Genomic DNA, 23614 nt, shown 5'->3' on the forward strand with positions numbered 1-23614 from the left:
CAAAATATTGTGTTACTTTCCTAAAAGCCACAGAGCAAGTCCAGGCTCAGTCTAAGGTGAGAACGTGACCACCCACTCAAGATTCCTTCCAGTTTACCTCCCTTACTAAAAGGCATTAAAGGAAAACCAGGCTGTGGTTTCAGAGCAGACGCGGCAGCAGGTAGAGCACCTGCACTTGAGCGCACCTGCGTCCTCCAGCGTGTTCACTGCATAATCAAGAACTGCCGGGGGCTGGGGATTTAGCTCAGCGGCAAAGCGCCTGCCTGGCAAGCGCAAGTTCGTGAGTTCGGTTCCCGGTACCGGAGAAAAAACAAAAAAAAACAAAACAGAAAAGAAAAGAACTGCCTGGAGAGAGATTTTTGCACAGGGCTGTTGGACTCTTCGGGGTCACACTGTCACGTGTCCATCCTCTCAGATCTTTGGTTCTTGGTTTGAGTTCAGTCCTCAGTTTTGTTCCAGACACAGAGATCCTGATCGTTGAACTCTCACTGATTAGAGAGCAGACACTGTTAAAGCTGCTGTCTGTAATTTAACATGCACTTTGTTAAGGGAAGGCTACCCCGTCTCCCTCCATCACACCATCTGGACTACCCTGAGATTCTATTGTCCTTCAGGTTCGTCCTTAATTTGATTCACTTAAATGATATTTATTGATTTTACACTGTGTAGGGCATGGTATTAACTCTAGATAACAAATGATGTGTGAAAGAGAAACAACCTCTGCCTTGTAAAGCTAATAGCCCAGTAAGAGAAATAGCCATTTATTCAAATTACACATAAATACAGAACACACAGCCCCAGTCTATGCTAAGTGCTAGGAAATGACCATCATTTAATAAAAAGGCAACAGTTCCGATAATAAACAGCCCCCAGAGGCATTTTAAGTAAAGGCTGTGGCCCCAGGGTAGAATTATTGGGGGGCAATAAACCTTTAGAGGTGGGGCCAGGTCCTTAAGGACCATTGGAGTGTGTTATAAAAGTGATTTATGGAAGCCTGGGCCACTTTCTTTTTCTCCTTTTTCTTCCTGGTCACAAGGTAAGCAGTTTCCCAACACATTCCCTACCCTTGCCATCCGGGACTCCCAGCAGAGGCCAAGACCACAGATCTGCCCAAACTTTGACCACAGCCTTCAAAACTGTGAGCCGAAATAAACGTTTTCTCTTATAATTTTGCCGAGCACTTCATTATAATGACAGAAAGCTGAGGAATATAGAGAGGATAGTGAGAACCTGATTTAAAACAGGAGATGAAGGAGAGCTTTGCTGAGCATTTTATCTGAGAAGTGAAGGATGCTATGTGCGGGTTGGAAGGAGAGAAACTATAGGAAGAGTGTTTTACTTAGAAAATTGTGGGTGAAAACCTGCAAAACTATAATAGTTCATTTCCCAGCTCACATGCAGTGCGGTTTATTTCTGCATTTGGAAGGAGAGCAGCAAACCTGAATTCCTCCACATGAACACACTGAACCCAAACCTTCCTGTCTCATCAAGGGTATCCAAGACACCCCTGTTCTCAGTACTGGCTGATCACAGAGCTACTAGAACTGTCACAGGAAAAGAGTGATGTGTAGGTCTTAGGTTATTTTAACATGTTTTATCACTTTATTAAATAATTTTGAAACAATTTATAATATTGTTAAGATTTTCTTGCAGTGTATAATTTGTTGCTTTTTTCACAAGCATTTATATAGTTTATTAATATAAATTCATTACATTTATGACTTCTTGACATTCTCACAAATCCCTTGTGATGGTTTGTGTCTGGATGGCCCCCCAAAGCCCCATGCAGTCAAGGGGAAGGCTTCTAGAGCCTACGATTGATTCATGGTCCTATGCTGGAATTATGGATGTGGGTGCTGCACTTGCCCTGGGCCGAGTAGTTTGCATACAGTGTAAGGGAGGGGAAGAGGCTTGTTCTTTGGCTGCCATTCCTTCCTTTTGCTTTTGTTGCCTTTGCTGTCTTCCTCCGCCATGAACTGTTGCCCACTGCCGTGTGCCACTCTGCCTTGGAGCCAGCCGAGTATGGACTGAAACCTCCACAAACCATGACCTAAATAAACCTTTCTTTCCTTAATTTTGGGTGTTGGGTATTTTGCCTCAGCAATGAGAGAAAAGTAACCAAGACATCCCCTTTAGGCAGCTGTAAAGGCAGAAATCATCAACATGCAGGACATACATGTGCATGCCTGTAGGGAGGCCTGGGAAGCTGCTCCGCTGGGCCTGTGTATTTATAAAACTTCAGACATCATCCAGATTTCTTGTTCTATTGTAGAAAAACATATCAGAAAGACACACACGCGCGCACACACACACACAGTGCAAGTAAAGATGCTCAGGAAGAGGAAATGAGGGCAAGGGAGAGGAGTAGGGGGAAGGTGATACAATCGAGGCACATTATATGCATGCATGAAAATCTCATAATTCAACCTATTATTCTGTACAATTAATATGTGCTAACAATTATAATAAAAACATAAAAATAAAATTGCATGAATTAATTTCAAAGAAAGAAAGCATACTAAATAGGCAAAACTCCTTCTCGTAGTGTTCCATACTGCCTACCGTCGGTGGGAGAATATTCAGTAGCTGACACCCCTACTGCCGAGGAAAGGGCCTGCACAGTCCGTCCAGCTGCCTAGACAGCTTCGCTGCCAGCCACTCCCTCTTTCCTTCACCATTGGTTAGTTTAACTAATTGCTTGCTATTTCTTAAACATACCACATTCTTCCCAGATTTATGCCGTCCTTTTTTCCTCTTTTCCTGGAAATATCTCATTTTTTTAGTTTACGTATCAATATCATCTCACATGACAGTGGTTGTTAGCCCAAGGACAAATGTATTAAAAATAAAATTGTGCTCTATAATAACTGATGTCTTCTAATACTTTTACCACCACTGTTATATTACTTATTTGTTTTTACACAATAATTTGCTTATATTTCTGCCTCCACAACTAAATTCTTAACTTCTTTAAGGAAGTTTAGATTTGTGTCTCAGAAAGAGCCTAGCACAGTGTCTGGTATCTATACAAAAAGGACTTAAGAAGGGCCTACTGAATTAAGTTGAATAGGATTCTAGATACTTGTGTAATAAATCATTTGATAGCTTCCAATCTACATTGTACAATAGATCTGGCTTGTCTCAATCTACACTGTATACTCTTCAAACTAACATTCAAAACTGCAATTAGAGTAAAGAGCATAATTTTTCAATGGGTGGGACATTTCGACCATTCTTACCCTTTCTTCTTGTGACATCACTGGCTGCCTGAGACGTGCAGCCTGATTTCCCACACACACAGCTCTCCTCTGTTCTTATCAATTTTTCACAGCCTTAAAGTCCTCAGTGTGCCTCTGTCCTTTGCCACAAACATGAGGGTCACATTCCCTCTCATGGCCATAGGCCTGGAGGTTGCCATGATTGTTTTATTTTGGCTTTTTGTTCAGTATGAGGCAGATCAGACTATTTCACAGCAACTGAACACCACCAGGCCAACAAAAATGGACAGCTTCGTTCAGCTGTATCCCCGTGAGTAGGCAATTTACTTCTTCTTTCACACTTTCGGGTTTTTCGGGAAAATCTTTGAGTACTGTAATACTATAATCTTGGAGAACCTTGGAGTATTATGTGATAGTTACAAATGCCATTGAATTACATAACTGGACCCATTTCTGCTGGGGCATCTGGTCTTTTCACTCTGATTAAAGCATTTGGATAGATTCTGTGTCTATTCAACAACCAGAACAAGAAGATGAAAATTAAAATAATGTATTATTTTAGCACCTCATAACTACTGCTAAAGGTCCTTCTTTTTCTCTTGAATTAATCACAAGTTCTCCCAAGGAATAAAAATATTATCTCTTGTCCCTTGCCCCCAAAAAGGAACCATAGTAAAGAGAAAATAAAAACAAAATGGAATGATACGAAGGCAGCCTGGATCCCACATGGGATCCTCAAGTACAAAAAGGAATGTTTTGGGCAATGTAGGAAGTTAATGGAGTTTTAATTTTAATTTAATTTGGTATCGCTCAGCTACTCCAGGCTTTATCATGTGCTGACAAAAGTTTGTTCCTATGATGGAAAGAAAATTGTGAGCATTTCACATACTGTATAAGCAGATGCCTCCCGAAGGAGTGGCAACAGAGAGAACAGAGAAATTGAGCTTCAAGTGTCAAAAGACAGGCTCTGAAATAGTTAATAGAACTACAAGAACTACAGTTAAAGGAGTGCTTATTATGAACAAGTCATCTTACCTCACTAACCCCAGAGGGGGATCATAAGAGACTGTTATGCAGATTACTTTTTTAAACATAAAGGTGAAATACTTCTAAAACTTTAGAATAGTAGCAATGATCATTATAGTATATAGCATATGTTTAAGATTTAAAACAACAATTCGACACTTGTGTTTTCTTTCCTACATTTTTAAAGGAGACTATAATGGGGCATTTTGTCACGTAGAAATTGCAACCTAGAATGACTTAGCAAAAATACAAAATTAAAAGTTAAGGACAGAGGTATGCTCCTACGTCAAAGACTCAGACTGAAGTCTAGTTGCCCTTATACCACAGAAATATCTAAAAGGGTTACAAGTTTTGTAATTATCAAGTGAGAGAGCCATAAAACAGAATAAAATTATGCTTTTCTGCATGTTTTTGTACATTTTATATAATTTATTCATTTAACAAAGTACTGGGTATGTGCTACATTAAATTACTGAAAGATAAAAAAAGATTCTGATTTTTTTTCATAAAATAAATACAATCCCTTTTCTATAAAGCTCTACTATGTGATACACATGAAAGCAAAGAGATGTAATACGGTAATAAAAATGCCAAAAATATGATCCAGGATTAATATTATTCAAATAAAATTCTATTAAGACCATAAAAGCTCAATTTCCATAATTCAAGTTGAACTTTCTAAGTCCCAGTGTCCAAGCTCCGACATCAGAATTTGAGACAAAAACCAATGGGGGTGGGGGGTAGGTACTAAAAACAGGGCGATGAGGGCAGTAACAGCGGTGGTCAAAGCGATCATGATGATGAGCATGAGAACGATGTTTCGGCTAATCATATCCTGGGAGGCTCTAACTTTGAACCTCGAATCCAAATCCTTTTGCAGAAGCAAAATTGTGCAAATTTTAAATGAGGATAAGAACAAAAATTCTAATGAAGCTTACTTTGTCCCAGGCCCTATGTGAACTTACTTTGCACGTATTTTCAAACCCTCAACCCTTGGTGTACTTGTTTAGAAAAAACACCTACAATGAAGTTAGGGTTTAGACAGATTAAATAATGTGACCAAGGCCAAAATAGTGAAAGAAAGAGACTCATTGAATTCCAAGCCTGGCCTTTTGCCTCAGAAACCCATACTTGAACCACTACATCGTATGACAGACATTGTTTATCAGGCTTGAATTTATGGACCTATTTTCCCTAACAGACTTGTCAAAATATATTTTTGTCTCCAGCAACATCAGTCAGCCTTTTCTTTGTTTGTTTGTTTCTTTGGTTTTTTTTTTGTTTTTTTTGTTTTTTTTGTTTTTTTTTTTGTCTTTTTGAGACAGGGTCTCACTATGCAGTTTGTTTTTTGTTGTTGTTGTTTTTTTTTTGTACCAGGAATTGAACTCAGGACCTTGCACTTACAAGGCAGGCACTTGTACCACTAAGTTATATGCCCGGCCCTGGCTGTGCAGTTCGAGCCGACTTTGAGCTCACTTTGTAGCCCAGGCTGGTCTCGAACTCGCAGTGATTCTCCTGCCTCAGTCTCCCGAGTACTGGGATTACAGGCATGCGCCATCATGCCCAGCTTCATTTGGTTTTTGAGACAAGTTCTCACTATGCAGTTCAGTCTGGCCTTGAACTCATTATGCAACCCAGGCTGACCTTGAACTCTCAGTGATCCTCCTGCCTCAGCCTCCTGAGTTCTGGGATTACAAGGGTGCGCCACCACACCTGGTAACATCAGTTAACATTTAAAGAGCAAGAATATATTCTTTGTGGGATGTGTTAACTCAGTAAAAACAAGATTATCTTATTTCTCTTTACTGTGAACATTCTGCAGAGTTCAAAGCAGTTGCTTTGAACCACTGTGAATTTAAAGTACTATTATGTACACATACATGACTAAAACATTTTTTACAAAGGCAAAGAAACATGTTTGACTATTTGAAAATGACTAGATTGTGCTGCCTTCCTGTGGATGGATCCTGAATACAATTAGTCCTAATGCATATCAATCTCGGAATGCAAAAGCTTAGCGTTCCGCGTACACCTGACCTTTCTGTGCTCCTTCTGTTCTGATCTTACTCTGTCCCAGCTACTGGAGACATGAGCAGGTAAGTAAAACGAAATCTCTGTCTTCATAGAGACTTACAGAGTAAGACCCATTTCACAGACAAGGAAACTGAGGCTTGGGGAGGTTGGTGGGTTGTCCAACGTGCCGACTGTGAACAGCTCAAGTGGAGTATGAACTGAGAGCTGGCGTGGAGCTCAGGTGTTGCTCTCGATGCATGTGACGCTGAGGCGCCCTAAATGTGAGAACGCACTCTCATCCCAGCCGGGGACAGAGGAAACCTAAAGACTCTCTAAGATGTTCATAGTTCGAGATTTCTCCGCATTGAAATTTTCCAGTATCCCCATTTTCTGCTGCTAATGCTCAAGAAAATGTGGGGGCAGCAAGGAACGGGCGAGGGGAGAGAGGAAAAACCAGGCACCAGGTTTAAATTCCTGCCGTCTTGGTTGAAAACTCGGAAACGTGCTGTGTGCTACCCGGCAGGAAGTCTTGGGTTATCAAGGCAGCATTTTCTCCTTGGGTCTAAAACGTTTCAAAGAAAAGGAACTTTGCTGGCAGTGACTCCTTACAAAAGTGCGATGTAACTTTGAGGAGAGCGTCTCAGCAGCGGCACCGCCAGCCCTGTGACCCACAGTTCTCGTGTGTGAGGCCGCCGGTGCCCGTGGGGTGCTCAGCAGCGCCCCACCTCCCCGCAGGATTTCAACAGCAGCAGCCCTCTCCCGCCCGCCGAAACAATCACAATAGCTTCAGATATCGCCAAAGGCACTCGGGCTCTAAAGTCTAGAAACACTGGTTTTTAACCTTTTAAAAATCTCCCCAGAGCGCAAACCCCTAAAGAAATCCCTTTTTCTCCTACAAGGTGCACACGCTATACTTTTCGATGGCAAAACGTCGCAGCACAGAACTTGGCGCTTCGCGCCTTTCCCCACTAGAAAACTCTTAAAGCGGGGTAAAAAATATATATAATCTTAATTATTTATCCACTTTTATTCTTACTTTTCATACGTATTTGTCAAGAGCCTTCACAACTTTGGAGAGACTCTGTATTCCCTTAAATAATAGATGAGGGTTTTGTTCCCCCTTGTGGTGAAAAGCAGTAAGAAGCATTGAATCAAAGGTGAAGTTAGTTCATAGTTAATAGTGAAATCCCCTCTCCCAAAACTGGGTGTATTTTCCAAACGAGGACAGACAGAGACGACAGAGCACTGTAATCTCTCCCAGCATGAGACATTACAAAACCACGGATGCTACTCTAGAGGCCGAGGCAAGAAGATCCCAACAACCAAACCCGGCAACTTAGTGAAACTGGCCCCCAAAAAGAAGTACAAGGACCTTGGTTCAATCCCTGTAGCAAGAGGGGAAGAGAGCGGAGTAAAATCCTGGTTTTTGGGTTCCCTGGATAAGCATGGGATGGGGATCAATGGCATAAAGTTCATTACTAGAGGAAAAGGTTTGGAGCAGAAAGCCAAGGCCTCAGCTGGTCACTTTGGAGGCTCCAAAGGCTCCAGTTTCAGCTGCTTCTGAGAAGCGGGGACGCTCCTGTGCAGCGGTGACCGGCCACAGCCTCTCAGTTCCTGTGTTCTTAATGAAAGAACTGAGTCAAGACGCAGGGGATCGTTGGGGAGGGAAAAGCGGGATTTCCTGCACACGAAAGTAGGCAAGGTAAAAGCTCTGCATTCAGGGAAACAGCAGGAAGAGCTAAAATGGTAGCTGCGTTGAATACCAGAGATTTTTATTTAGATGGTTTTTGTTAGGATCTTCTGCCTTTTGAACCCAAATTCTCCTCTTTTAGTCCTTTCAAATGTTGACAAAGCGGAAGGATGTCTTGACACAAGTTATGTGCGCAAGGTCTGGTAGAATTTTCCCAGGGTCTGTATGCCTCACTAGTACTTTAGAGATTAGGACTCATTAATTGGCTACTTCAGAGATTATGTTTTCCCTGGCACCGTTCCTTAGTTAAGGTCTTAGCCCAATGTGGGAAGATCTTAAAATGTTATACTTTTATTCCTTTTTATCTCAGTGGGCCATTGGCCACAACAACTTGGAATGTAAAGTGCCTCCTTCATTTATTTTTAAAAATGAATGGCCTGGATGTCTTGGTTGACCGTGTCTTGTGCCTCTGTGCAAGGTTTGACCTTAAGATTTCTTCGTGCTGCGTAGGAAGATCTGTGATCTGAGACAGGCAAGATGATCATAAATACATCACGCAGAGGTCTTTGTTTCTCTGTTTAACAACGACTGACAAAGCGTGTTTTGATTCATTTTGTCCCTCATGCCCACTAATGCCTAACTACCTGTGCAACACTACCATGCTCAGTGAACGGAAGAATCGGCAGAATCAGAACTCAGCTCCTGAGTCCACCCTTCATACCAATCAAATGATCTCTGGTCTCTGATTTCTTCTGGGATATATCACGTTTTCCCTTGTGCCTATTCTACTAAATCTCTGGCCCCAATGGTTACCGCTGATTCAGCACTTAAATAGCTTATTTGCCCTCATTGTTTTTAAAATTTGAGCTCAATTTCTATTGTGTATCTATCAGATTGAACCATAAGACATTGCAGATAGTCAACCACTTAAAATGATCATTTCAGTGCAAGACTGTTGACTTCATAGGAGTCGTTCACATGCACGCATCACCAACTAACCTGTACGTTTCTTGAGGGCAGAGTCTGTGTTTTCACTGGAGCATACGTTTTTTAATTAATTTATTTATTTGGTACTCGAGACTAAATCCAAGTTTTTGCACTAAACTGCATTCACAGCCATATATATATATATATATATATATATATTATATATATATTTCAACTTCTCAGTTAATACAATTATCTTTATATATATAAGAATGGTATTGGGGGGAAGGCGTTGCTGTTGGGTTTTTTTGTTTTTCACTTGTTTTTAAGAAACAAGTTCTAACTATGTTTCTCAGCTGAACCAAAGCTGAGTTCAGACTTCAGACCCTCCACTGTCAGTCTTCCAGAGTGCTGGGATTACAGGCACGTGCCACTACATCCTGCTGATCCCATGCTTAATAAGTATCATACTTTACTGTATGCAAATCTGCCTATACAGCGTGCCTCACTCAGAGTAACCCTGTGAAATAGGGCATTTTAATGTTGCAGCTTAAACTTCGAACTTCACAAGGAATAAGTGGCTTGATTCACCCACGGTCACACAATCCCTGTGTTAGAATTAGGAAACAGAAGCCTAGGTCTCTGGACACCAAGTCAAGTATTTATTCCTCGGGTGGAAACAGTCTGTATGTTTGCTTGGTGCTCCATGGTTTGTGAAGTGCTAATGTAGTCATTATCTCATTTAGCTCAAGTAAGAATTTGGTTAAAATTCCAAGGCTGATATGGATATACACATTGGATGGATGGAGACTGTAGCTCATTGATTTATTCATTCATCAACCAAACGTACTTTGCTTCTTCTCCTACATTCACACTATCATACGGCGTTCATAGGAGCAAAAGAGGAACATGTCCTAATCCCTTCAATCAAGAAACTCAGACTAGGGGTGTAGCTCCGTGGTAGAGCACTTTCCTATCTCGCGCAAGGCCCAGGTTTAATCCCCACCACCACCAACAAAAACTCAATCTACTACAGGAGATGGACCCTTCACTGACTAATACTTACAGTGTGATGCATGCTAAATACATATGAATTCAATGTGACAAATGATAAAACCGAGGTCTACACCAAAGCTGTGTAAATGGCTAGAAGAAACATCAAGTTTCCCAGGAAGTACTAGGGAAGTCAGGAGGACGTGATACACTGCGATCTGCAAAGCTTTCCTTGGGTGGAAAATCTTAAAGCACTCCTCAGGGAAAGGATGAAAGTTATGCATATGATCGCACACAGCTTTCCAAGCAAAGGTTTGAATGGTGAGTCACTCGCATGTTCTCACGGCGGCTAGCGGCCAGGCTGGCACTGCAGTTTCACTTGTCTAGCTCTAGGCGTCAGCTCTGGCCACACACACGACGGGTGCACATTTCGAGAAAATTAACGCAGTGAGGAATACCACAGCAAAGAGTAATACTGACCATCCTTTATGCCCAGTTAATGTCTCTTCTTGCTGTGTGTTGTAAGCAAGTGGTAACATTTAATAGGTGGGACATGCAAGGGGTGATTGAAAAGTACAGTAATTTTTAAAAAGGTACTATGATAAATGATACATTACGATTAATCCCCCTCAAAATACGTCCCCTCGCTTTGAGCACACTTATCCCATCATTCTGAAGCATTCTGAAGCAGTTCTGGAAGTCCTCTGTGACTGCCTTTACAAAGTATGACAAAAAGCAATACGGCGAACACTGCTACCCAGTGTCAGCCCAAGGAAAGGCAGGCTCATTACAGTCCGCCCTCATCCGCCCTATTCACAGGATCTAGGACTTCTGACTGCTCCCTAAGTGTAAATGACCATGACACTTGAACATCTTAAATAGACTCAGGGCATCAAGGTTGTCACAACAGAGGAACTAAAGGCACCAAAAAGGACTTCCAGACCTCCTTCAGAAAGTGACAAGAATGATGGTATGTGTCCTGGAAATGAGAGAGAGTATTTTGAGAATACTGAGGAGGATTAACGGCAATTTGCCTTTTACTGTAATAAAAACTTTTAAAGTTTAAACACAGACTGTATTTCTCATCATGCTTTGCGCTATAACTTACCACGTTTTTGTGCTCCACTCGTAGACTTTTCTTCCTCCGCTCTCTTTCAGTATTTCAAGACGTGCACGTGATGATATTCGTCGGCTTTGGCTTCCTCATGACCTTCCTGAAGAAGTACGGCTTCAGCAGTGTGGGCATCAACCTGCTCATTGCTGCGCTGGGCCTCCAGTGGGGCACCCTTGTACTGGGGCTGCTTCACGCCCGCGGAGAGAAGTTTCACATCGGAATCAAAGAGTGAGCGTGTTTGCTGTGGTCTGTCTGCAGGTGTTCCCCGCCCCCTCCAGCGCATATGATGAAATCTTAACCCCTAAGGTTGGGATATTAAGAGGTGATACCTTTGGGGGGTAATTACGCCATGCGGGCGGGGCTCCCAGGAACTGAATAAGTGTGTAAATTATTTTCCTCACCGCCGAGACACTGCGCCCTACCCCCTCAACTAGGGAAGTTTATTTTGGCTCACAATTCAGTCCACAGTGGGCTGGAATAGCACAGGAACAGAAGAGGAACAGCTGCTCATCTCCCAGTGGCGCAGAGTCAGACAGCCCAGGCAGCAGCCAGGAAGGGAGAACCTTCCCCGTCCCTCCCGCAGAATCCCCTCCCTTCCCACCAAGCCTCATTTCTGCCAGCCAGCAACAGCGCCCCTGTAATGCGTTCACCTCCCAAAGGGCCCAGCTATGTTCAAATGAGGCTTTAGGAAGGTATCTGCGTATAAGCCATAGCAGCATCCTTATAAAGGGGCTCAAGAGGGACTCCTCATCTAGGACCACACTGACGTCACAGCTAGAAGAAGCTATCTGTGAACCAAAAAGCAAACCCTCGGCAGAAATAAAATCTGCCAGTATCTTGATAGCGGGCTTCTTTGCCTCAAGAATCATGAGAAATAAACTCCTGTTGTTTGTAAGCTACTCGGTTCATGGCGTTTTGCTGTAGGAGCACAGACTACTCCAATCCTTTGTTTCAGATCGGTTGTTTCCTTAGTTTCGTTCAGGCTCGGAGTTGTCTGGCAAATGCCTCCTTAAGCAACAGAAGTTCACTGAACTCTAAGAATCCAAATCAACTCCTTGGTCTACTGCACTGCATCATCCACTCATGTCTCTCACTTTGCTGTTTTGACTTAAACGTGCAAGAAATGTTCCATAAAGAGCAAGTCTCCCCCATCAGTTATTGTTTCAAGAGTGTTTTTAAAATGTAAACAAGTGTTCTTATTTTTGTGGAAATAATTCATTTATCAGCTCAACAAAATTAAGACCTCAAATGAGACCAAGGACAGGTAAAAACAAAGAGGGCAGAGATCACCTAGAGCAGTGATGGCGAACCTTTCAGAGACCAAGTGCCCAAACTGCAACCCCAAACCCGCTTACTTATTGCAAAGTGCTAACACTGCCATTAAACCTGAATCCTGAGGTTTTAGTTTAGAAAAACCATCTTCGGTCCTAAAAGATAAATACGATAACAGAACTTTCAATGATACAAACAGCCCACTGCAGCATGTGTGCCATAGGTTCGCCATCACCGACACAGAGCGTACAGTGACACAAAGAGAAATGAAGTAGAGGACATAGGCCTGGGAGGAGCTGGATGCAGGCTTGTGAGGGAGGTGCTGCCTAGTTCAACCCTCGCAGTCGCAGTTTGTCTTCGGTGTGCTCTTACTCTCTGATCTGTTCTTTCTTTTCCCTCAGAATGATCAGCGCAGACTTTAGCACAGCCACGGTCCTAATTTCTTTCGGCGCTGTCTTGGGAAAAACAAGCCCCATCCAAATGCTGATCATGACAATCCTAGAAATCGCTGTTTTCGCTGCCAATGAGTTTCTGGTTGCTGAGATATTTGTGGTAAGAATGAGGATTTGTACTCTCCTATGTCTGAGCATCAGTTCTGATCACAACACATAGTGGGTGCCCAGTCTACACAGGGAAAGCCTTGATAGTGACGGGTAACAGTCATCATTTATTTACGCCGTCTACCTATTTATTCTCACCCCTCGAGTGCCTATGATAAAAGAGGGGTTTTATAAACATCTCATTTCACCTTCGCCACTACAACATGAGACAGGTATCACGGCTGCTGCCCGTTATACACAATAAACCTGATGGTTACAGAGGTTAATGACTTGTCTGAGTCTGGATTAAATCCACATTTTTTAAAACTCCACAACTCTTTATTCCACTACCTATCAATGATCAATTCTTACTTATATTTCAACTACTAGGTGAAGCGCTTACACAAAACCTTATATAAGTTTCTGTAGCGCTGGCTTTGGGAGCACATATACGAAAATAAGTTACTGCAATTTTCTATATCAAATTTTCTTTTTTTTATTTTAAAGATAAAAGGAGGGAAACATTAACAGACATACAACATTTTACAACATCTATATCAAATTTTCTTCGCTTCATGAAAATGTCACATTTTCCCCAAGTATAATAGAACATTTTTGAGACTCTCCAGTATTTTTTATACTTCTGTTACAAATTAAATTCAACAACAAATATTTTTAACAATTTTCCAGACGTGGGTGATTCAGCGACACAAAATAGTTAAGGTCTCTCTATAAAAAGCTTGCAATCTAGTGGGGGATAGAAAGGACAAATTAATAGTCATTTACCCACTCACCCAAAGATATAAAGAATAACTGAGGGGTGAGCATGAGAAAGTATAACTAATTTTGATTGTAGAAGCAAGGGACATCCAAGGAAGTGACGTTCAGGCTGGACATGAAATATATCTAGGAGTTCCTCAAGTAGCTAAGGGGGAAAATGTACTTTAAACTCATTCCAACCAAGTAAGGATCTACAGGCAACTGTATCGACGTATGTCTAGTCATAAATGGGAAACAACCAAGACATTCTTGGTACTTCAACTTGAACCAATTTGAAAAATCTTAAATAAATACATCTGTATCATTTTCCTGTCTTAAAAAGTATAGATAAAAATGATGTGGTATTTTTATACAATGGGGTATTACTCAGCTATAAAAAAGATAAACTTCAGGCTCTTATAGGTAAATGGATGCAACTAGAGATCATACTCATAAGCGAAATAAATCGGACCCACATGTGTAAACATCATATTGTCTCCCTAGTATGATAAAACCCAAAATGTACAATAGATATTGCAACAGGGAAAGAAATTGCTCAAAGAGAAGGAACAACTGGGACGAGGGAAAGGAGAAAAAGAAAGAAGGAGGGGAAAAATATATAGAGAGAAGGAAAACTAGGGTAATTGTACTGCTGATATCTAACGGTTTACTGAACAGTTAATGCTTCAATTTTTTTGACTAATTTTGCATGTTTATACCTGGGAATCTGAACAACAATTTGAAGACAATGATATGCAATATAGCAACCATTGGTGAATTTCTACCATCTTGTCTAGTGAAGCTCTGTATAATTTCCAATTTTTAAATTTTTTTTTTATTCTCTTTAATGGTTTGATCAATCTTGCATTCTTACATCTGGTAATCCGAGCAACTTTGTTGAAGATAACAGTATGTAACATAACAACCACTGTTAATTCCTATCATCTTGTTTTGAAACCCTGTAGCATTTTTATTGTTTTTGTTTTTGTCTATGTTGTTGTTATTCTGTCATTTTTTAAGTTTTCTTTAAAATTTAAAAAAAAAGGTATAGAGATAGCTGCAGGCTGGGCACTCTGAACTTTGGTACAGTCAGAAAATAAAGAATTCAGAGTTCAATACCAACTATGTTCTGAAGAGACTAAATTGCATCTCTTCAAAGCAGTCCTGGAGGTCAGTTGGGCTTCACATCATCATGCAGCAGAGTGAAAAACTGAGAAATTGAAGTTTCAAGTCTTTGGGGAGTAAGTTATCTTGGGTTTTCTATCCTGTTTTATCCCCTTTTTTGGACAGATTCTTGTACCTCTCTTTCCTTTTTACTGTATAACCAGTGAAGTCACTCTAGCACTGACTTGCCTCTTTCACTCAGTTTTACCTCACTTACACTAATGTCCTTCTGTCTCCTCAGGCCTCGGATACTGGGGCGTCAATGACGATCCATGCCTTTGGGGCCTACTTTGGCTTGGCTGTGGCAGGCGTCTTATATCGATCTGGCCTGAGGGAGGGGCATCACAACGAAGAGTCTGTGTACCACTCGGACATATTTGCAATGATCGGTGAGTGGGGATGGACTTGGCGGACTTTTGTCTCTCTGGTCAGGTATTCAGGAAAGTTAACCTCAGTGGAGGAGCAAAGATGCGCAAAAGGCAACCTGCTCAGAAGACTGTTTGCTCAGTTCTCTTGTTTTCTCCTTTTCTGATTAAGTCTAAAGTTAAGAGACTTCATCAGTGCCCAAAGCAAGCTGCCTCCCTTACACGGTCTTCCCCATTTGGAACTAATATCCTCCTTATATTTGCAGGGACTCTTTTTCTATGGATATTTTGGCCCAGCTTCAACTCAGCCATTGCTGAACCTGGAGACCACCAGTATAGAGCCATTGTCAACACGTACTTCTCACTGGCTGCCTGTGTGCTCACGGCCTATGCGGTATCCAGCCTTGTCACGTATCGGGGCAAGCTCGAGATGGTGAGCTCCATGTTGACCCCAGTGGAAATGTCGCTGAATGACACTGACAATCGCTCGATTAGTAGGACACTTTGGCATCACTGCTAAGATACCAGGACAAATGACAAAACTTCAGATCTTGGAGAATTGTTTTAAAAATAATGATAGTCATTCATTCACTCATCAAATTTTTATTTTGGCAAATTAAAGTGTTTTCTGGTAGGAAATATAATATGCAAAAACCAAAGGTTGAAGGTACATATCTGTTTAATGATAGAGTTAATTGCTCCCAAGTTCTTAGAAAATCTTCCGTAAAGGCCAGACTTGCCTAAAAGTGTGAATCGAAAAATAATACGGTGCATGTTGATTCTATTTTCTCAATCTCAAATATTCTTCTCAATGAAGTAACAACTAAATGCAACATGACAGCCTTAGTAGGGTTCTGAACATGTAAAAGGACATTAGTGAGAGTAGTAGTATAATTTAAACAAGATCTCTGATAGTGTATTAGCACTAGACACTGAACAGAAAAAAATCACACATGTACAGCATGGTGACTGACTGACTGATTGACTGATTGACTGACTGATTTAGACATACTAAGAATTAAACCCTGGCTCTTCCCAATCAGCTACTTCCCCAACCCATTTTTATTTGTTTCTCCCAGAATGGCGGGATTCCAGGCAGGGCTTGGTGCTTCTCTTTTCAACGATAAACTTTCCTGCTCAAGCAGAGCTGGCAGACTGTCATTTCTGAGGAATTGTGCTAAAGAGAAATTGATTCCTCCTTCTTTACCCTCCAATGTGCTCGGCACCGTGCCACTTGTACAAGTCGCTCTTTCACATGCAAGTGTAAGTTTCTCTCTACTTTCTTTTTCAACGATGCACACAGTAACAATAGTCTTTTTGGAATATGATAACAAATGTGAGCTAAACACTGCATAAATACACCAAACACTGCTAGAATATTTGCTCCGCATACCATCCCCCACTGCCCCTTCTGTCGATTTTCTCACGTTACGTCACCCCACACTGGATTACGTTTACCCCATGACTCACCCACTACCAAGGGATCCTGGTAAGAAAGATATCAAATGTCAGTGGCTTGGGAAAAAGACCTTGTGTAACTACCAACATTTCTTTTCGTTTAATTTTCACATAGATTGCGTCACTTTTATGTTTCTGCTTTACCCTTTGTTATGGTTTCTATCTAGACATCTCCCCTCGGGAGCCTCCTGGGCTCAGGGGCTGAATTTGGGGAGGGGACTGGGTTATGGGGCAGGTGGGTATCTGCTGGAGGTGCTGGGACAAGGCGAGTTTGTCACTGTGGGCGTGGCCTGGAAGGGACGCTCCCTCCCTGCTGCTCCTCCTCTCCATCTCTGTTCTGAACAATGTAACAGGACGCGAGCAGCCTTCCTCTGCTGTGCCCTCTGCCATGTCCTCCTGCCTTGGAGGCCGTGGTCTATGGACTAAAGTGTGAGCCAGAATGAAGTTCTCCTTTACATTGTGGGTGTTGGGTATTGTGTCCCAGCTGCCAAGGAGAAAGGGTCCAAGACAACTTCGGCACATAAGGTTCCTTCCAGTTAATGTTCTTTTACTTGTATCAGTAGCTCTTTCAGCTGAGCCCTGTGCCAGCCACCGAGTCCTGTTCCCTCCGGCCCTGAACTCTGCCTGACGATGCTCACACCTCACTCCTGTGCTGCCTGCACACAGGTTCACATCCAGAACGCGACCCTCGCGGGAGGAGTTGCTGTGGGCACCTGCGCGGACATGGACATCCAACCGTACATTGCTATGATCATTGGAAGCATCGCAGGACTCGTCTCTGTGCTTGGCTACAAGTGCCTGACTGTAAGTATGGCAGCTGCTCAGAGTCCAACTCTGAATCTGTACCATCTTTTACACGTCAACAGCAGAAAAAATAAAAGGGTGTGGTTTCCTTTCCTAAGCATCTTCCGTTGTTTAGAGGCCCTGTGCCTTCCTCTCCGACATGCCACTCACGCTTCAGGGTCCTGTGGGTCTGTACGTGCTTGCTTTCTGTGAGGCAGAAGTCACTGATATCAGTTGTTTATAATTTAGCATGAATTCTGTGTACATGTCTGTGCTGTTTTCCTCCGGGGAATTTGCACCGCATATTTTTTGATTTTGTCTGCTTTGTATAGCTAAGGATTCCGTCTTCTTTAAAGAGATGTGGGATGTCACCAGGTAAGAAGGGCCTAAAATCAGACCCAGCGATTAGCGACTGAAATGGCAGACTGTCATATATGCACTCAAGTCATCTGACCTACGTGGATTTCAGTATCGATGGAGAACCGAGCTATAGATAAAATTTATTCTGGGTAGAAAAGGAAATGGGGAGATGTAAGTCAGAGGACAAAGTAGCAGATAGGTTTCTAAGTTATATAAAGGCACTCATCCTAAATAAGTACATTTTAGCTGCTCATGCCACAAAAACAAACAAAAAAAAGGAAACAAAGGTAATCTGAAAGTGATGGAATGTTAATTTTCTTTACTACAGTAGCTTTACTATCTATATGTATTGTATAACATGTATAGTATATTTTAAATGTAAACTGTAATTGATAAAACTTTCTCCTGTGCATTTACTTACTTCTGTTATAGAACCGTGTATCTCTAACGAAATACTAGCCTCTCCCCTTTTTTTTTTTTTTTTTTTTTTTTGGTTTTTCTCCGGCACCGGGAACCGAACTCACGACCTTGTGTCTCTCTCCCCTTTTTATGATCCTAGCCGTTCTGTGCTACTACACTGAGGATCCACGACACATGCGGGGTACACAACCTACACGGCTTGCCCGGTGTGGTAGGAGGTCTTGCAAGCATTGTGGCTATAGCTGTGGGAGTGTCTAATACGTGAGTATAGCAGGGATTTTCCTTTCCCTGATTCTGTGCTGTTTTGTCTCACTGTCTGAGCTGTCCAGTGAAGGGGGAGCAGGTCCCCAGGCCAAGGTTTTTAAGTGTCATACTTACTGGTAACAAAAAAACAGAACTGAGAGAAAAAACTGTATTGGGAGATGTGAGTTACCTAACACTACTATGAATTTTTAAAAAATTAAGTGCTACTTTAAATCTCTGCTCCACAGACAACTGTCTCTTACCAGTGCCATTCGATAGTCACAGTCCAGTTACGGTGGTTGGCTGTTTTTCTCGGTCCCACCAAAGTGGGAGTGGACAAAAGTAAAGAGCCGAACAGTAATTTCTCTGCAGTCCATGTAAAACACGGGGAGCCTCAAGTAGACAGCGGTTCCACCTAGGGAGTCAGGAAGACTTGCCCTGGCTCGGTACCCATTAGCTGTGTGACCTTAGACATGCCACTTAATTTCTCTGCTTCTCAGACTCCTCCTCTGTGAAGTAAGATTGGAGTATTTATTTTCTAAAATCCCTTCTAGTGGTGAGAGACCTACATTCTCCCCAAAGACGGTACATGTGTCTATTAAATGGTCAGAGAAAAAACTGTGAAAGCAAACCCAAAAGAATGAAAGTGGTATCATAAGCTATCAAACATATGTATGTATGTACTTATATTTAGAGACAGGGTCTTGCTATGTGGTTCAGGCTAGCCTGGACCCCCTATGTAACCCAGGCTGACCTCAAACTCACAGCAATCCTCCTGCCTCAGCCTCCCAAGTACTGGGATTACGGGCAGGCACCGCTATGCCCAGCCTCAGTTGTTATTTTAAGACAACAAAATTGAAACAACTTGACATGAATATCAAGTATGCAAAACAGCTGGGAAGATTACAGATTACAGATCACTAACAGAATAAAGAACCAGAATGCTCAATTTTTAAAGCCAATTAAAGCACAAAGAAAAATAGTAAATGTGCCTGGAAATGTCTCAGTGACATTTGCATAGAGTGCATATAATGGATTAAAGTTGGATTTGAAAAAAATTTTAACAGGTTAAAATTTTAACAGATTAAACTTTTAATCTATTACTAATACTTTTTTTTAAAAACTCACTTAATCCTATGTTGAAATTTTCTTCCTAATTCAAGCATCTAGTTCACTCATTTATCTATGTTTTCCTTGTTTTAAAACACCTGCTGCAAATCTTGAAGACAATCTCAGAAAGATCCACTTTTTAAAATTCTCTTCAAGACCCAACAGACTACTAGGTTCAAACACTAAATATTTTAATGCAAATCAAGCACGGTACGGCATGAACCGATGTGCTGAGCTCCTAGGTAGTGGAGTACTATGTAGTGTACAAAAACCCTGACAGATGCTGTATGATTAGGAATACTTGAGCATCATTCCTACAGTAGTATCACAAATGCAGTTAAACAAGTCTATCCATCTCAGAAAGCAGAGCCTTACTGTGTCCAGACATTGAGTTGGTTTTATGCCTAAAGGTCTAATCCTTGGAGATGCAGGTTTACCAACATCTTCTTGATCTATTTGTGGAGGGAGGGTTTCAGTAATAGCAAGGGCAGAGAAAGGGCAGAGGGCGATTCCCAAAACCTTCCTCTATGTAAAAATGGTATGAATTGTGTCTAACTCAGCGTTTTCAGAGCCTATTTGACAGCAGAACAATTTTCATTAAAAGTATTTCTTAACACTTATAAAAGGTCTTGCAATTTTCCTATAAAAATAAGCTTATTTTTTTCTTGCTCAATTCTTTTTTTATTTTAAAGACAATAAAAAATTTTTTAAAAACCATTAAGAACTGTACAGAATTTCAAAGTAAGATGATTGGCGGTCAACAATGGTTGTTAAAAAATAACAGTTTAGGAAAGAAAATAGAATACAGCAATATCTTTAACAGCAATAGAGATTAAAGAAATGTAAACTGAAAGGTAGTACAAGTAGAGATATAGTGATATGAATAGTACAATTTCCTGTTCAAAAAAACCATAAAAAGTACATATAGCCTTCCAATTTGATCACATTTCTAAATAGGTTTTACTTTAAGAAGATAATTAGACAAGTTTAACAGCATATTTAACACGTCCTTACAGAATTTTTTAAAAAAGAGAACACTGAGAGCACATAAATATCAACCTATAAAATTATAATTAAGTACATTTGTGCAGTGTATCATTCTGTAGCAAGTCTTATAGTCCAGAGCTATATTTCCTGACATGAAAGAAAACGTAAGGCATATTTAATGGAAAATCAGTACTATAACATGACTGCATTTTCATAAATATACATATTTTGATCTTACATTTTTATTTTGATGGGACTTGAGGGATATTACATTCCTCCCTTTCTTTTTGTGATCTCATATTTTTATTTAGTACATTCTTTGGGTTCTAGTGATCCCCTTGGATCATGAAGCTGAAACACCAGTGCACTCTCACTTTTTAACCCTCTGCTTCCCTGGAATCACGCCTTCAATCTTTCCACAACTCCAAATTGCTCGATATAAGGGCCCTGAGACGCCCACATTCCTACCTTATTGCCACTCACGTCTTGCCTTCGGGCTCTCAATAGCTTTATGTCACACATTCCTACTCCCCACTTTTTTATGCAACTCTCTTAAGGTGACAGACACATACTTAAATGTCCTCAGTGATTCAGCCGTAACTGCTGCAAACTGTATTTCTAAACTTACGGAGAAATTTTCTAACTTCCCTGTAATTGTTTCTTCAGAGTGCCGTGCAGAGATGGTAGTGAATGCTGCTTTATACTTTACTCCACCCTCAAGAACCAAAGCTGACATACAGCTGGTACTTGAGGTTTACTGAATAAATCAAATTAGAGATCATTTTTTTGAGGGCACTACACTTTTTTGAAGGAAGGTATTCTTATGATGTCTCAAGATGCATCGGAAGGTCCATTTAAACATTTTTGTTTAAATGCCCCTAAGAATTTTCTAAGCTCTTCAGGAATTTCAAAGAAAATGAAAAGATGAAAGAAAAAAACTAACCAATGTCTATACAGCTGCTAACGTGCAAGGCCGTATTCGTCCTGAAGATGACAGACACCGTGGAGAACTTCAGCACGGTAGATTCCTTTGCTGGCTTCCAGGAGAAATGTAATCGTTCTGTGTTTGGCTTCTTAGGTCTACCATAGCCATGCAGGCAGCAGCACTGGGCTCGTCTATCGGAACAGCACTTGTTGGAGGTCTGGTTACAGGTCAGCAGAAATAATGCTTCCCTATGCCCCATGCTGTCAGCATAGGTGATTAACAAGCAAGCCGTTCTAAGCCTCTAGAAGTAAAGTAATTATGTCAACCTAAGGGGATGATTTTATAGCACTATTTTCATTACTATGTAAGTATGTTTTCCTCTGCAGCATTGTAATGTGACTTATTTTCTGTTTATCTTCACAGGCTTAATCCTAAAGATACCTTGCTGGAAACAGCCCTATGACGAGGACTGCTATGATGATTCTGTTTACTGGGAGGTACCGTACAGTATTCTAAATAAAAATGTAACTAATACCTGCCTGTATGGCATATGCATGACGCAGCTGGATGAACTCTCTCTAGAGAGAAACAGAATGTGTGCAGCCGGATACAATTACAAATTATAGTATCTTCCAAAGCAGAGATGTAATTGACAAGTGTCTTTTCACTCCTCTCACACTAATGAAAAGCTACTCATAAAAAATGATAGGGGTATTGGGCAACAGTGAGATATTACACCAAATACAAAAGTGGACAAAAGGAAATGAAATTTTTACGGTTGAAGATGAGTAAATACTCGTCATATGAGCCTAAAAATCATATGTCAGCTTCTTTCCTCCACCTCCTCCCTCTTTACTCCACTGACATTTCCTCCTACAGTACTTCCTGCAAGTCTTAAGAGGGGGTGATGCCTGCATATCTTCAGGGAAAAAAAGCTTTGGGGAAGAGAATGTAATCAAGGTGGATGAGATATTGTGCTTTTATTTTTCAACTCAAATACATTTTATTCCTAGTTCTTTCCAAGCTGGGTAATATTTACAGAAAACACTTGTTTCAATACTAACAAGATAGGTCCAGAGAAAGAAACTCTTAAGTGTCCCAATCTTATTTCTTTAAAGGTCCCTGGGGGAAGAGAAGATGACAACCACTTCAAGGACCAAAAGCAGCTCAGACTTCAAGTGTAACCACCATCCTGTGTTCCAGTTTCCTTTCCCATTGCCAGAGTCAACTTTCAATAAAAAAGCAGCATCAAACAAGATCGTGGACCGGAATGAATAGAGGCTCAACCCCAAATGGCCAGTGTGAAAATGTCTCGATGTCTGATGCTATCTCTTGATATTCAAGTAATTGTCTAATTGAAGGGATATGGCTTATAAAACAAATGGCCAAATGGATCATCCTTGAAAACTCCTTTGCCTCTGGGTAGGTACAGAATGACCATTTGCTGTAAATTCTTAAGTTTTTCTCTCCTAAGGGGTTGATTTATACAGAAATCAACACTTCCTAACCCTGTGTTTCTTAATGTAGATTCTGTACCGTTATTCTCCATGATTATGTAACTGTAATATATGTACAAATCTATATAAGGAAAAATGAAGAAAATGTGTGCATATAAGCAGGATTATTACTTTTTGGGGTAGTGGTTTTTTTCCTTTTAAATATGGTCATTTCAGCATATCTTTGCTGATCTTTGCTTAAGTAGTCTTATTTTTAATTCCTTCTGCATGTTTCCTATTTGCAATAAGAGCTCAAATGCTAACTAACCAAAGTCTATTTTATATAAAATTTCAGAGTAAAATGTTATTATAAAATAAAGCACTAGTCTTTAACTGCTTTGTGGTTGGAATTTATTAGTAGCATGCATAAATACACATTGCACATATTTAACTCATACTTAATTTAAATAATCATGTTTATTTAAACCTATGTATTTGCTATAAAAAAGTAAGTAACTGTCTTATGTTACAGGATAATTCTTAAAGAACTGAGTTTTAGAAAAGGTAACTGATACAGTCACAGAAAACAATTTTTGGAGTATCAGATAACTTGTGGAAGCTTTCCAGATTTTTCTACTATCCCTGAAGTCTTACAATCCTGCCAGAATGTTTGGAGGTATCTACAAAAATGACCCCCATAATAATTAACATAATGTTATTCACAGCCCAGTGTGTAAATGTTAGAACTTAAAAATTACAACTAGCAGATTATTTTATTCCAGTTTAAATATTACAGTTTATTTGTAGATCCT

At 40.8% G+C, this 23614-nt stretch overlaps 1 protein-coding gene across 1 annotated transcript; it reads left to right on the top strand.

Moving 5' to 3' along the window:
* Nucleotides 1-3364: 3364 nt before the first annotated feature.
* On the top strand, nt 3365-22572 carry Rhag (Rh-associated glycoprotein). The gene is made up of 10 exons (XM_005377673.2): nt 3365-3528; nt 11026-11209; nt 12655-12805; nt 14957-15104; nt 15347-15513; nt 17205-17342; nt 18241-18362; nt 21520-21593; nt 21790-21863; nt 22485-22572. The coding sequence occupies exons 1-10, from the start codon at nt 3372-3374 to the stop codon at nt 22548-22550; spliced, it is 1281 nt and encodes a 426-aa protein (XP_005377730.1). The 5' UTR covers nt 3365-3371; the 3' UTR covers nt 22551-22572.
* Nucleotides 22573-23614: the final 1042 nt, after the last annotated feature.

This window comes from Chinchilla lanigera, unplaced genomic scaffold, assembly GCF_000276665.1.
Source record: "Chinchilla lanigera isolate Chin_1 unplaced genomic scaffold, ChiLan1.0 scaffold00010, whole genome shotgun sequence".
Lineage (NCBI taxonomy): Eukaryota > Metazoa > Chordata > Mammalia > Rodentia > Chinchillidae > Chinchilla > Chinchilla lanigera.

What these genes read in the sequence shown, in the direction of transcription:
- Rhag (XM_005377673.2), top strand. Translation starts at nt 3,372, where the DNA reads ATGAGGGTCACATTCCCTCTCATGGCCATAGGCCTGGAGGTTGCCATG. An exon ending in TTTCACATCGGAATCAAAGA is followed by an intron (nt 11,210 to 12,654) that starts GTGAGCGTGTTT and finishes CTTTTCCCTCAG; the next exon opens with AATGATCAGCGCAGACTTTA. An exon ending in TTGGCTACAAGTGCCTGACT is followed by an intron (nt 17,343 to 18,240) that starts GTAAGTATGGCA and finishes TTATGATCCTAG; the next exon opens with CCGTTCTGTGCTACTACACT.